The sequence below is a fragment of the Solea senegalensis genome, linkage group LG11 (genome assembly GCF_019176455.1).
Source record: "Solea senegalensis isolate Sse05_10M linkage group LG11, IFAPA_SoseM_1, whole genome shotgun sequence".
Classification (NCBI taxonomy): Eukaryota; Metazoa; Chordata; class Actinopteri; order Pleuronectiformes; family Soleidae; genus Solea; species Solea senegalensis.
This window is the reverse complement of record NC_058031.1, coordinates 23,103,525-23,117,151: the sequence shown is the minus strand read 5'-3', so window position 1 is coordinate 23,117,151 and position 13,627 is coordinate 23,103,525. Positions and strand designations below refer to the sequence as shown.

General features: G+C 42.2%; 1 protein-coding gene across 2 annotated transcripts; it reads left to right on the top strand.

The window, feature by feature from the left end:
• Nucleotides 1-453: 453 nt before the first annotated feature.
• Nucleotides 454-11,961, top strand: b4galt3 (UDP-Gal:betaGlcNAc beta 1,4- galactosyltransferase, polypeptide 3). Of its 2 annotated transcripts, none has more exons than XM_044038915.1 (8): nucleotides 454-805; nucleotides 2,454-2,538; nucleotides 2,633-2,957; nucleotides 3,584-3,819; nucleotides 5,585-5,775; nucleotides 5,918-6,040; nucleotides 7,043-7,147; nucleotides 7,256-11,961. In XM_044038915.1, exons 3-8 carry the CDS (start codon nucleotides 2,666-2,668, stop codon nucleotides 7,599-7,601), a joined length of 1,293 nt encoding a protein of 430 aa, XP_043894850.1. In that variant the 5' UTR covers nucleotides 454-805; nucleotides 2,454-2,538; nucleotides 2,633-2,665; the 3' UTR covers nucleotides 7,602-11,961. The 2 variants fall into 2 exon arrangements, with proteins under 2 accessions (XP_043894850.1, XP_043894849.1); XM_044038914.1 differs by having other exon boundaries at nucleotides 2,620-2,957.
• Nucleotides 11,962-13,627: the final 1,666 nt, after the last annotated feature.

Genomic DNA, 13,627 nt, shown 5'->3' with positions numbered 1-13,627 from the left:
TTGCAAACATTAACTTGACATTTTGAGATAGTGCGTCATTATTTTGACATTGTACATAAAAACTGTATTTGTAGCTATGTCTGTATGAGGTCCAGAAAACTTTGTGGGGACATTTTGTCACAGGTAAGACTTGGTTTTAAGGCTAAGGTTAAGTTAAGTTAAGGGGCGAGTGAATTGTGTCTATGAGAATACAAACAAGGTTGTGTGTTTCTGCATGGAGTTTGCATGTTCTCCCCGTGTGTGCGTGGGTTCTCTCCGGGTTCTCCAGGTTCCTCCCACAGTCCAAAAACATGCGATGTGGGTATTAGGAAAATTGGACACTCTAAATTGACCATAGAAGTGAGTGTGAGAATGAATGGTTGTTTGTATTTATTTTTTTTCAAATGTGCCGCTCAGTGCGTCATGACGCACACACACCCTGCGTCAGTGCGTCAGCAGCAGCACCAGCAGCAGCAGTTGCAGTGCTCCTCTGTCGCCTGTGCGCGGCGCTGTTCTCTGTTGTGTTTCGTTATGGTGCCGCTGCTGGCCGCAGATGCGGCGATACCCTTGCGTGTGAACGCGTCGTGCGGCGCTCGGTCAGCGGCTGCGGGGACGCTGCGCCTCCGGTGACTGATTATTATTATTCTTGTTATCATTATTATTATTATTGTTGTTATTATTATTATGAGGAAGAGGAGGAGGAGCGACCGTCGTCAGGAGGAAGGACGCGCGTCTGTGTCTCTGTCTCTGTGTGTCTGTCCATCAGCGGCCCGTGGATCGTGGTTTGAGGCTGGATTTGAAGATCACAGCAGGGAAGGATGTGATGGTGAGTCTCTGCTGCTGCTGCTGCTGCTGCTGCTGCTGCCGCTGCTGCAGAATTAAAAACCACGGTTAAGGCTGCAGATGTTTCACTGTAGCCATGTTGACTTCACTCGGGCCTGACGATGGATGCTGTGATGAAAGGCTAATCACCTGCTTTGTAACCATGACTGCTGCTGCTGCTGCTGTGTGCTTTGATTATATTGAGAAGAATAAGCAAAGTCAGGAGACATGATGAGTTCAAAGTGCATCATTAAGCAATAAAACCAGAGTCAAATAAACAACTCAACAAATGGAGGGGGGAAAAGAGTCTTTTTAGCTACTGTGTTAAAAAATAAGGGAAGTAAGTGATTATTTTCCCTAAAAATAATGATAAAGTGTGACTTTATTCTGATATAGTGAGTCAAAATGACGAGAGAGTAAGTTATTATTTTGAGATCACTCAAAATATGGAAATCATTATTTAAAGTCCAGATATTGACAGAATAAGTCATTATTATTCGTATATCATTATCTTGACATTGACATATAGAGATAGCGAGACCTTATTTTATGATATTAAGTGATTATTTTAAAAATGAGTGACGCAAATTGATGCAGTCATTATTTGGACATAGTAATCCACAATAATGAAAATATTATTTGATCAAAGTTGCTTTGGATGTAAGCGTCCGCTAAATGACATGTAATGTAATCATTTGAGTTTGGTAACTTATTATTTAGAGATTAATCACGATTTTCACATATAGTAAATCATTATTTGCAAATATTATGTTGACATTTTCAGAGATTTTGTCACTGTTTTTGACATCGTGCATCACAAATATTGATAAATTGTGGCATTACTTTGATACACAAAATACAAATAATGGGATAGTGAGTTATTACTTGCAAAAAAGTTAGTTATTTTGAGATATTAAGTGGACAAACTCATTATTTTGATGTAGTAAATCAAAGATATTGAGATCAAGTTATTTTAATAACAGTGCAATGATTTCAAGATAAAAATGTCCAAATGATGAGACAGTAAAATTATGATATTAATAAATAGTTTTTTAAGTAGAAAGTCATGACTTTGAGATATTACATCAACATATTGAGATGTGAAGCTATTATTCTGACACAGTAACTCATTATTTTTGATCTGGTTAAAGTTTGTGAGTCATTTCTGTCCTAGAAAGCAGTATTAGTGAGAATGTAACTCAAAAAAATGTATTCAACGCTAGTCATTTTTTTGGGAAAGTGGATCTAGTTTTTGTCAAAATGAGTTTCCAATGAGGTGAAACAGACTCTTCATAAATTGACCCGCACAGTAAACGGCTTTAGAAACGTCAGTGAACAACAACGCACTTCATAAATCTGTCGTTTCTCACTTTTATCGTCCTCTGATGTCTTCACTCTGTCACAGTCTGGACAGTTTGGACATCTGTGGACAAACAGGACGAGTGTGATGTCGGACTTTGACTTGCTCTGCAGGCGTCAGCATCTCCTTCATGTTTATGTCTCTGTGGAAAGTCACAGCTGAAAATAAGCCGCGGCGTCTAAATAAAGCAGCGGACGTGACATGTGTTTGGAGCTGCCCAGCTTATTTTAGCTCACTGTGTGTGTGTGAGAGAGAGACACTCACCCATCACATCTTTTTCTTCATCTTTCAGAAAAGGTTTGATGATGAAAGGAAGAAGAGGAGCAGAGAGGAGGAGGATTGAGCGCTCGTTTTAATCTGGCACCGTTTACAATCAGGTACTGACAATATATCTACAGATAAATCAATTAATCTACAGTAAAATCAATAAATCCACAGTCAAATCAATACATCTACAGTCTACATCTACAGTAGAATGCAGTAAACCACCTGGATTATCACTGTATGGTGATCATGGCGTACTGCGGCCGCTCTCTGGACTCCCCGTGCACTCTGGCCTTGCTGGTCGGCTTCCAGTTCGCCTTTGTCCTCTACTTCTCCCTCGGAGGCTTCAGAGGACTGGTGTCCGTGCTGGTGCACACCACGCAGCCGGAGTTCGATTACTCTCGACCGCACGACGTCTACACCAACCTCAGTCACCTGGGAGCGCCGCCCCCGCCGCCTCGCAACTCTGGCACGGGACCTCCTGCCACGGTGCCACCGCTGAGAGACTGCCAGATCCCATCACCACTGCTGGGTAAGATGATGATTTCTTTGTCGTATGGACAGAGACCAGGAAATATTCTATATAATAGTTTGGTTTGGTACGTTGATAATATCAAAATAACCGGTGCCAACCGTTCCATTTTTGGGCACCCTTACCTCGGGGGTTCCACAGTAATGGTACGGTTTGGTACGGGTGGGGCTCAAGCCCACGACAGTCTCAAGTGAACTTGGCTTGGAATTGGAGGGTTGCCAATTTGAATCCTGATAGGTCAACGGATTGGGTCCCTTACCTGAGCAAGGTACCCAATCCCCATCGCTCCACATTGCTTGTTTGTTCTTCTCTACTTCGTTTCCTTCATCTTTAGTGAAGGAAACAAAGTCTCAGACAAAGACGTCTCATCTCGGTAGCAAACCAAAGACAGTAGTGTAGGAGCTGTCTTTTGTATTTACTCCACAGTTTATATGAAGAAGACAAACTCTGTCTTTTCTTTAATGTGATGTGATGTAGACCGCAGCAGAAATCTGTGGATTTCTATAAAGTGGAAGTGAAGGTTTAAATATGTGGCTTATAATGTGCGGTTTCATCGATGAGTGGGTGTGTGTGTGTGGCTTTTCTGTCCAGCTATTCATATTCCATTCCTCCATCTCCTCCCCCAGTTGGACCCGTGTCCGTCCATCTCGCCGCACCTCTGTCTCTGGACGAGATCAGACAGAGGAATCCGTTAGTGTTGCCAGGCGGACGCTACCGGCCGCCTGACTGCGAGTCCCGCCACCACACGGCCATAGTGGTGCCATACCGGAACCGGCTTACCCACCTCCGTGCTCTGCTCTACCACCTGCACCCGTTCCTGCAGAGGCAGCAGATCCACTACAGCATCTACATCGTGCAGCAGGTCGGGTCAGGAACGAGTGTGTGACGGTATCGGGTTTCAGTTTACGCGTCATCTGAAGGACCCGTCCATCAAAGACAAGAGTCCTTTAACGACATGCCTTACAAGGGACGTCTGTCCATCCTCAAATCTGTGGTCCTGTCTGTCCCCACGTGGCTACAACAATAGAAGTGAAGAGTAGTAATAAGAGAACAGTCTTCTGAAACTGTCAATGTAGAGTCCTTTGATGACTTTGATAACTTGTTAATAATCTCTTAAACACTGAAAACCTCTCCCCAGACAGACATATAATATTTCAGTAAGACATGATGACAATAATAGCAAGAAGAACCGTAGCAAATTAAAAGTAAAAACAGAAGTAATATTATTGCATAAATAATTTAGAAACAAAATAAGTGAACAAAAAACAAAGCAAAAAGATAATAAAGCACTGTTTCCAGTCCATCGCACATGATCTACGTCACATGATCTGGGTGACCAGTCATCATTAGCGTGTCACAGGACTGCAGAGGATCGCTTCCACTCTGAGAGCTCGGCCCCAGAGTCAAGAAAGGGAGATCAAACCCTCAAAAATGTTCCATCCTTTCCTTTCAAAACATTCCTCATGGGCGAGAGGACTGAATATCTCCCGTTACCAAAGGGTAACATTCGGTGGGGGAGGAGTTAGTGATCTCTTATTTCAAGGAACTCTTGTCCGTCCCCAACACTTGGCCAGAACAGGAGTAGACGACTACTTAGAATAATAAAATAAAAGAATAAGAGAGGAAATGAAGAAATGAGAGTCCTTTGATGACTTTGATTAGCAAAAGACCGTCTGGCTGTCTGCTAATACCACATCTTCTGCCTCAGGTCTCAACATTACGAAACGATGTGTGGTGTATCATCATTTGAAATGAAAAATCTCTTACTTTTTGTAGCCTTAGATTAAGACTTGTATCTGAATCTTAGACGGACAAACCAGCCACATCGAGCATTTCATGTTTTTTATTCGCATAATCCGTCAAACGGTTGGCTGGACAGACTTGGCGGGTGTGTGCAGTGTTGACATAAATACAGCTCTATTCTGACGGGATTATTTTTTACATGGAGAGGTGAAGGTAAAGTAATTATTACCAGAGCTTCTCAGTGATTTTAGTCCCGTCTGAACGTGTCTTGTCAGTAATTATTATCGTACGATGTCAGTAAAGATTACAGCGACTTTTAATGGGGAGTAAAAGATCGGAAAAAATGACCCCATTTCAGACTAATCCCATGCGAATAGACCAGCAGTAAATATGTGCGTAAATATTCCGTTACTTACAGTTCACAAGCATTCTGTGGGTTTTTCCGTCAAAAGACGAACACCATTTTTAACCAAAAGAAGGTCAGAAGCCCTTGGGATTTCTTATAAATCTCCACCTGAAATCGATGTTTTGCGTTTTTTAGCTTTTGTCGGCACCACATTGAGATCAGGAGTTGAGGGCGGTGCGTAAAATCCATTGACCCCTCCCACTTTTGGTAGTTTAACTGAGATAGTCCTGTGGTAAAATTACATTACTCCACCTACTCATGTAAAACTAATCCCGCTGAAGCCTGCACTGGTGCTGGTAATGATATCAGAGTATTACAGCAGGTTAATATTCCTGGAAATTCATCATTGTGATATAAATACATGTATGAGGTACATTTGTCTAATATGGAAATAACATAACATTACACTATTACAACATAATAGTGTAGTAGTAAGTCTACCTGACCCTTGACCCTCTGCCTCTGTGTCCGTCGCCAGTGGGGGAACGGCACTTTTAACCGGGCCAAGCTGCTCAACGTCGGCGTGCGCGAGGCCCTGCGAGACGAAGACTGGAGCTGCATCTTCCTGCACGACGTGGACCTGCTGCCCGAGAACGACCACAACACCTACACCTGCCACAAGCAGTTCCCCACACACCTGTCTGTGGCCATGGACAAGTTCAGATACAGGTGACGGAGAACTATAGCGCCCACAGCTGCACTTGTTGTTGTTACTGCAGACCTATGGGGCGACTGGGGGTCACCACCAAGGTTGTGTTTGGGTTTTTTCTGTTCTGTTTTTGTTCAAACATTGTGTGTTGTTGATGTCCAGGCTGCCGTACTCGCAGTACTTTGGTGGGGTTTCTGCACTGACGCCAGACCAGTACATGAAGATGAATGGCTTCCCAAACCAGTACTGGGGCTGGGGTGGAGAGGACGACGACATCGCTGCCCGGTGAGGAGCGTCCACAGATCTGCAGCTACGTGCACGACCCCGTCTCCTACTTTTATCACTTTCTGTTTGCATGTTTTCATTCCTACACTTTTAATTTCACGTGTCTAACATCATATTTCACTTTCTGGACCAGACTTTTCAGGCAGGTTTTAACACTCATCTCATTCATGCTGAGGCTCATTTCTCTTTTATCACTTTCCTGGCAAACAAAACAGTTTTATTACCAACCAGGTAACGTTTCAGGTCCTACATAGATATGGGTCATTGAAAGTGCTTGAATTTTGTGCAAGAAAGATGTTAGTGTTGAAATTTCTCCCTTGTTTGTTACGGCGCCACCTCCTGTTTCATGCCCTGCGTTTCTCGATGTAGACTCGGCCTACGCAGGACAAACATGGAGTCACGATCACTAGCGGTGTTGTGGACACTGTCCACTGTCTCTCTCTCTACCATTGACGTGAGATTCCGTGCAGAACAATGAGCGAGTAAAGTTAAAACAAGAGATGCCCGGGAAATGAAAATTTCCGATTCCGAATTCTGTCTCATCAAAGACAACTGACTTTGACCAAGATCCCAAAGACAATCACTTGTCCAGATGCAGAGCAATTAAAGTGCACGCCATCATTGATGAAGATGCTCTTACAAGTTTGTCCTCCCATCTTAAGCTATATCAGCACATTCGGTCCTTGGATTTGTGGGAATTTAGTCCCAGAAAAGTCCTTGAATTTGATGTCAATCAAGGTGTGGGAACCCTGATAAAAAAAGAGTCAATAAATAAATGAATGTTTTACCTAGATCCATAAAATTGAATTACCTCTCACACCTCACATGCAGTACAGTCAAAGCCCATTAGGGGGCAGCAGCCCTCGATTTGGAGTCAATAGTTTGGAATAACAGAATGAAATTGTTTTGTTGATCCAGTGTTGATCTATCGCAGGCTGATATTTCCTGGTTTTACCGCGTTGACCGAGATTCTGATTGTCTTGTTTTGTTTCATCTGTCCAGAGTTCGTCTCTCTGGCATGAAGATTGTGCGCCCTCCAGTGGCCATCGGCCATTACAAGATGATCAAGCATAAAGGAGACCGAGGCAACGAGCAAAATCCACGCAGGTACGGCTGCACAATGTCGAAAGAGTCAGCCTCCAAACTGCACCTTTCAAGTTTGATCGCTGAAAAACAAACACAGAAAAACTTGAGATATCGTTTTGGTCTTTCTAGGTTTGACCTTCTGAAAAGGACCAGGCTCAACTGGCGCTCTGACGGCCTCAACTCTCTGACCTACGAGCTGCTTTCCAAAGAGCTGGAGCCTCTCTACACCAACCTCACCGTCAACATCGGAGAGGACCCCCGTCTGCCCCCGGGGAAAGCGCCCGTTCCGGTGAAAACGGCGGTGCCTGTCCACCAACGTAGCACCAGCAAGAGCCAGGAGTCGGTGGCGGCCACGGTGGCGGTTGCGGCGGCGGCGAACATGACTGTGGCCAAGTCGGTCGCTGAGGGGGCGGAGCCTATGCGGTCGAAAACAGAGAGTGACACGACACACAGAGAAACTGGTGTTAAGACATAGGACGGGGTGTCTGCACTGCAACAAAGTAGTTTAGATCAGCTTTGCCGTGGAACTTCAAGTACACCAGCTTTCTGTGCTCCGTGCGGGTAATTATGCAAGGGATCAAACGAAGAGGCCACTTTGGTCCAGGGCTCAAGAACACGACTGAGTCACCACCTGGTTTATCTTCCACTGAATGTGACTCTGCTTCTTGGAGAAAGTGATGGACACGTTTCCACACAGAGGTCCAAAACAAACTCAATGAACACGAGACGGCCAATATATTAAAATCTCTGCCCTTTTCCAGACACATCGCAAGTCGTATGTACGCAACCCATCTGCCGCCAGCAGCTTCGCCAAGTCTGCGGCCAAAATACTGCTACTGCCCCTACGCCACTGTGGGTCTGTGTTTCTGTGCCTTCTCTCTTTGATGCGCGTTTTATAGACTGGTAAGAGTCGCTTTCAGATGTTACCTCTGTCCTCTGAGGTTTAAGCTGATCCAAGGAAAAGAGCAAATGGTTTGTTCCAACTTCCAGGACTGCCGTTTTATATCGCGTGCACTGACAAAAGCGTTGACCAACTCCATAGTTACCAGACAATTCTAAAGTTTTATATTTATATAGAGACTTATTTATTTGTTTGTTGTTTTGTCGTCTGCTTGTCTACAGTCTGGTGCCTCTCTCTCGCTCTACTCTCTTTCTCTTACATTTAGTTTCTAGACAATCAAAAGATCGCCCTTTGTCCGACCACATTAACAAATTGGAGGAAAAATCATGTCACATAAACATGGACTCGGCATGCTAGTTGTCCTAGTTTGACAGTATTCTTAGAACTGTGCTTCTGATACCATCTGTGGTTATATCATTTTTCTTTGAGATTCAAGAGTTAAGGTTGAAAACTTAATGTTAGCACTGGATTAACCAGTGTCACACTGTGGTTTAATTACAACAAAAGTGTGTAGTTGAAATAAAGCACTGTGTATCTTTGTGTAAGTGAGCGCCAGAGGTGAATCATGAGCGCAATTCAATGACTTGGAGACTACTATGCCTGTACTGCAGGTATCACTGGAGTATTCCACTAGAGGGCCCACTTCAGAGTTGATATAGAACTACCAAAATTCAGCGTGCAAATTTAATAAGTAGCTAGTTAACATTCTGAGTAAAAGAAATGCAAACCAACCTGCTCAAGGCCCGGGTATACTTCCATGCACAACGCGTGCTGACCTAATACTCTCCATGCGCATCAAGCAAACTGCGTCATCTTAATTTTGGAACCACATTGGGTGTGCTTGAACAGTGCATGCGCGAACTGAATTTCCGCCCCAGCGCTAGGTGGAGTATTAAGCCCTGCTCACTAAACAGAAAAAAACATTTGGACAACAGAAGAAGTAGTCAAGGAAAGTCATCCGAGCCTTGATATGGCGACCCCAGAACCGGCCAGTACCCTGACTCTACCTGCCCAATGAGCCTTTCAGCTGTGAGCCGCTCGAACATGACGTGTCCGAGGGAGGTGTAGCATCGTTCTCTGCCTCTTCTTTGGTAGGAATGCTTCCTATTCCCTACGTCCCCAGATTTGTACCGCCACCTGATGGGGAAGTGGGATACTACAAGACCCTGACACGCAACTATATCAGGGTCCATGTGTGTGGAAGTATACCACGGGCTTAATGCTCCCTGTTATACTTGTGCAGGCCGAGTGTTTCCAGCAAGTTGTAGTTATCATTTTGTGGCCCTGGAACATGCTAACCTGGCTAGCATGGTTACCATGCTAAGCAGTCTGATGGTAAGATTTTTTTGTTATCTTCTGTTACCGTCTGTTGCGTACTAGCCTTTGCACTGCCCCCTACCTTTCATTTGAGTATTACAACTTGCGGACATGTCAACTTCATGTCGGAGAAACAGACTCAGGTTTTGTAGAAAAAACAGAAACCCTATCTGGATCCGGTGAGATCCAACACATCGGGCCGAGTTCAAACAAATATATCGTGATTGTAATTGTGAAGTATCACATATTTGTTATTTCATATCTACTGAATGTGCGTATTGTTGATCATTTTCACTGCATGTGTGTGTGTGTAATCAGCGGAAACAAGTAGTAACTGTGTATCCGGTGTGTATCACCAACAGGGTGACAGCTCACTGTAACTGCATCAGGCATTCCAACCTTACCAGTACTTTTCGGGTTAGGGTTGGACTTTGTAGTTTTTCAGGGTCAGGTTCAAAGTGTACACATATGTAGAGTTAACAGCAAGTGTTTCTCTGGCCAAATGTGGTACTAACAATACTAACACTTTCAGTAAGTAAGGGAGATAAGACCTGCGTTTAAGACACAAAACCAGAACATGCATAAACCTGTAGATCTTTCTGTGTTCACAGCTAGGGACGGGTTCTAAACTGGTAGAGGTTTCTGAAAAGTAGCAAAGAAACAACTTAATCCACACTGTCCTAATCCAGTCTTCAGTTTTTGCACCAGATTATAGAGAGTAGGATCATCAAGGATCAGTATCGTTACCAGTCCTTATCAAATCCCTATTCATAGCTTAAATATCGTGTTTCATCTCTCTGGCAGTGCTTTTTTTTTTTTTTAAGTAATAACTACGTGGAATGTAATATTTTTCGTGTCCCTCATGGTTGTTTAACTTTTATTTATTTATTTATTTATGAATTGATTTATTTATTGATAGATGCGGTGCTTGTGTTTGACTTGAATCTGAACACTAGTTTGTATAGGTTATAGGTTTAGGTCTTGCTGCTAATAGACTTGGGGAAACTGTTCAACGTTGCTTGATGATGACGTTGCTTGAAAAATGACATTTATCACAGTATGTAATGAATGTATTTAATTTATTGGTTATTTATTTAACTCATTAACTCAAAGACTTTACCTATTTGATTTTTTTCAGTACGCGTGTGTGTGTGTGTTTTTGGTCTTAAAAACACGCCCGCCTCCACTGTGCATGAACCACATCCATTTTTCTGATGTTAACATTGTGCCTCATGGTGTATGGAATGGCACTTTTCTATTATACAGTTGTAAACACGTCGTTTTCCTTTACTTCATAGAACCTCAATGTGGACGCGGTCAACATTGCATGGCTGCGTGAGACTGTTGTGACGTGATTTGATACGCGACACAGCGCGTAGGCTGAGCGTGCAGCCCAGATTTTGGAGCATGCAAAGAGCGTGTTGGGTGCGCGTGTGTATGCCGCATGAATTTCTGCCCCACCTGTAGGTGGAGTATTGAGACCCGCTCACCAAGCAGGCGGTATACCAGGGCCTTTGGACATTTCCTTTTTTTGTTTCATGATTTTTAAAGTCCTTTTAACTGGTCTACAGTTCAGCATTGATCTCTTTGTGTCTAGTGTCGGAAGTCGCACTCATGACTCTTCCATTGACGACACTCTGACCGATAAGTGACCGGCGGTCTGTTGACGTAGCTTGGAACCTCGCCAGAGCAGGTACAAAAAAAAGTCCAAAGTACCCTAATGGAAAAACAAAGAAACCGAGTAGAGCAAGAACTGTATAATGGAAAAGCACCATAAGTCAGGTATAGGGTTTATGTGTGAGTGCCCTCATGTGGTGAGGTCTGGTCATTACGCCAGTCTAGAGGAACCAAGGCTTGAGTGAAACTGCAGTGTTCTGACATGAATGTGAACTTGTTGGCGTCAGCCATTCACAGACAGGCTTCAGCCAATCCGATCTTTTGTACTGGCTTGAGTTGTATCACGTGACTGAAGCTAATGTCTTAAAGGTGTCGTAAACTTTTATTGGTTAATAGAAACAAAAAAGACTGAAAAAAAAGGCATGTGTTTTATGAATGGGACTAGTTTTTTAGACTGAATCTATGTTTATTTATGGAGAAATATTACCCGTTTAAACAAAAAGTGCTGTAACCAGATAACAGAGTATATAGAGACAATAATTTCCTAGCTTTATACAACACAATTACTATTATTGCATATCAGTAGATTATACATACACATATACATATATACATACATATAGATGTATATATATGTATATATATGTCCTCCAGTCATCATATTGCCTACCTGACACGTTGAAAGCTTTTAAGGATGTTGTGTAATCTCAGCAGCCTGTGTGTGTTTACCTAGAGATTGTTACTATATTTAATAAATAGGGTAGTTTTTATAGGGTGTGTCGTGTTCAGTGTCAGGATTAGAAATGAAATGAAGTCAGTGACCAGGACTGGGTTTTGATGGTTACATTGTTGTTTTTGTTTTCTTCATATCATTTCTGTATTTTTGTTATTGAACACACACACATAAGTGTGTGAGTCCTGATTGAAGTGTGTGTATTCCTGGCAAATAAGACATGATTAATACATGACATGGCTAATCATTTTAGCATCACTAACGTCACTAATGCCTCCGTTATTATTTTTGTGTGGCCTTTTTTTACTGACCTTACGTTGAAGGTGAGAGTGTGTGTGTGTGTTTGTGTACGTACATTTATATATCTTTGTGGGGATATTTCCTCTGGACCCCATAACTGTAAAGGGCTTTTTGAGGGTTAAGACCTGGTTTGAGGGTTAGGGTTAGAATTGGGTTTATGTTAGGTTAGGACTAGGCCACACAGACTGAGTGTGTGTACTTATATTTATTTCACTGTGAGGACATTTTGTCTGGGCCCGACAACTTTTAAGGGCTTTATCAGGGTTAAGACCTGGTTTGAGGGTAAGCGTTTAGGTTAGACACTCAGTTGTGATGGTAAAGGTTAGGGTAAGGGTCTAGGGAAAGCATTATGTCAATGATGTGTCCTCATTAAGATATAAAAACAAGTGTGTGTGTGTGTGTGCATGTCTGTGTGCTACATAATGTAAACCAATAAAAACCCCTGAATGCAAAAATGTGTCTTTCCACATATTCTATAAGACTTAAATGTAGAGCTGTAAACTCTTAAAGGGACAGTTCAGTGTGTGTGTGTGTGAGACACTGACACTGTTCTGTATTTGATAATTAGCTTGATAACAAAAAGTCCATCAGTAAAAATAAGGCCCCCGTTGTTCCACAGGTGCAGATAAGTGTTTATTACTGGTGTGTGATAAGTACTGGTTAAATAGAGAAGACAAATTCACTCTCACTAATTAATGTGTGTGTGTGTGTGTGTGTGCAAAAATGACTAATTCTAATTTAGTTTTTATTTTAGCTTAGTTTATCTTAAGCTCATGTTAGCTTAGTTTTTTATCTTAGCTTGGTTTATCTTACCTTTGCTCATCTTCTCTTAGCTTAGATTTTCTCTTAGCTTGGTGTATCTTATCTTAGCTCATCTTATCTTAGCTTAGTTTTCATCTTAGCTTAGTTTATCTGATCCTATTTTATCTCAGCTGAGTTTTTAATCTCATCGTTTTTTTAATTTCATCTTAGTTTTTTATCTTATCATATCATCTTATCATTATCTTATATTAGCTTAGTTTATCTTAGCTTAGTTTATCATATCCTATTTTAGCTCATCTGAGCTGAGATTATGTGTTTGCTTAGTTTGTTATGTCTTATCTAAGCTCATTAGAGATTTGTTTTTTTTTTATCTTAGTTTTGTTTACCTTGTGCTATCTTATCTTACCTCATCTTAGCTTAGTTGATAGCTGAACTGAGTGTGTCTTTATTATTACTTTTTAATCATGTTATGATAGTTTGAAAAGATACAAACTGATTGAAGTCATTTAAAATGTTCTTGCAGTGCTTGAGTGTGTGTGAGTGTGTGTTTGTGTGTATTAGTGTGTGTATTTGTGTGCTTCTCGGCTCTCGGGCTTTCCCTGTTTGAGGCGACCTTTAACCTTAAGGCCCAACAGGACTTTCAGACTGGCACCAACAAAAGCAGTGTTCAGTTTCAGGAGAGTCGTGGTTACCACACACACACACACACACACACACACACACTCACAGAGAGATAAGCAGAGTTATTAATAACCTGCCTGCTGTTGGCCTGTTGATAGTTAAAGCCTGCTGGATTTCCACATGTCCAGGTTTATTTTTACACACACACACACACACACACATGAAGTTTGTCTTTATTAAAAGGATGTAA

Excerpts from the sequence above, each read along its gene's own strand:
- b4galt3 (XM_044038915.1), top strand. The coding sequence starts at position 2,666 with ATGGTGATCATGGCGTACTGCGGCCGCTCTCTGGACTCCCCGTGCACT. Across the intron at positions 2,958-3,583 it reads GATCCCATCACCACTGCTGG|TTGGACCCGTGTCCGTCCAT; the intron begins GTAAGATGATGA and ends CTCCTCCCCCAG. Across the intron at positions 6,041-7,042 it reads GACGACGACATCGCTGCCCG|AGTTCGTCTCTCTGGCATGA; the intron begins GTGAGGAGCGTC and ends TCATCTGTCCAG.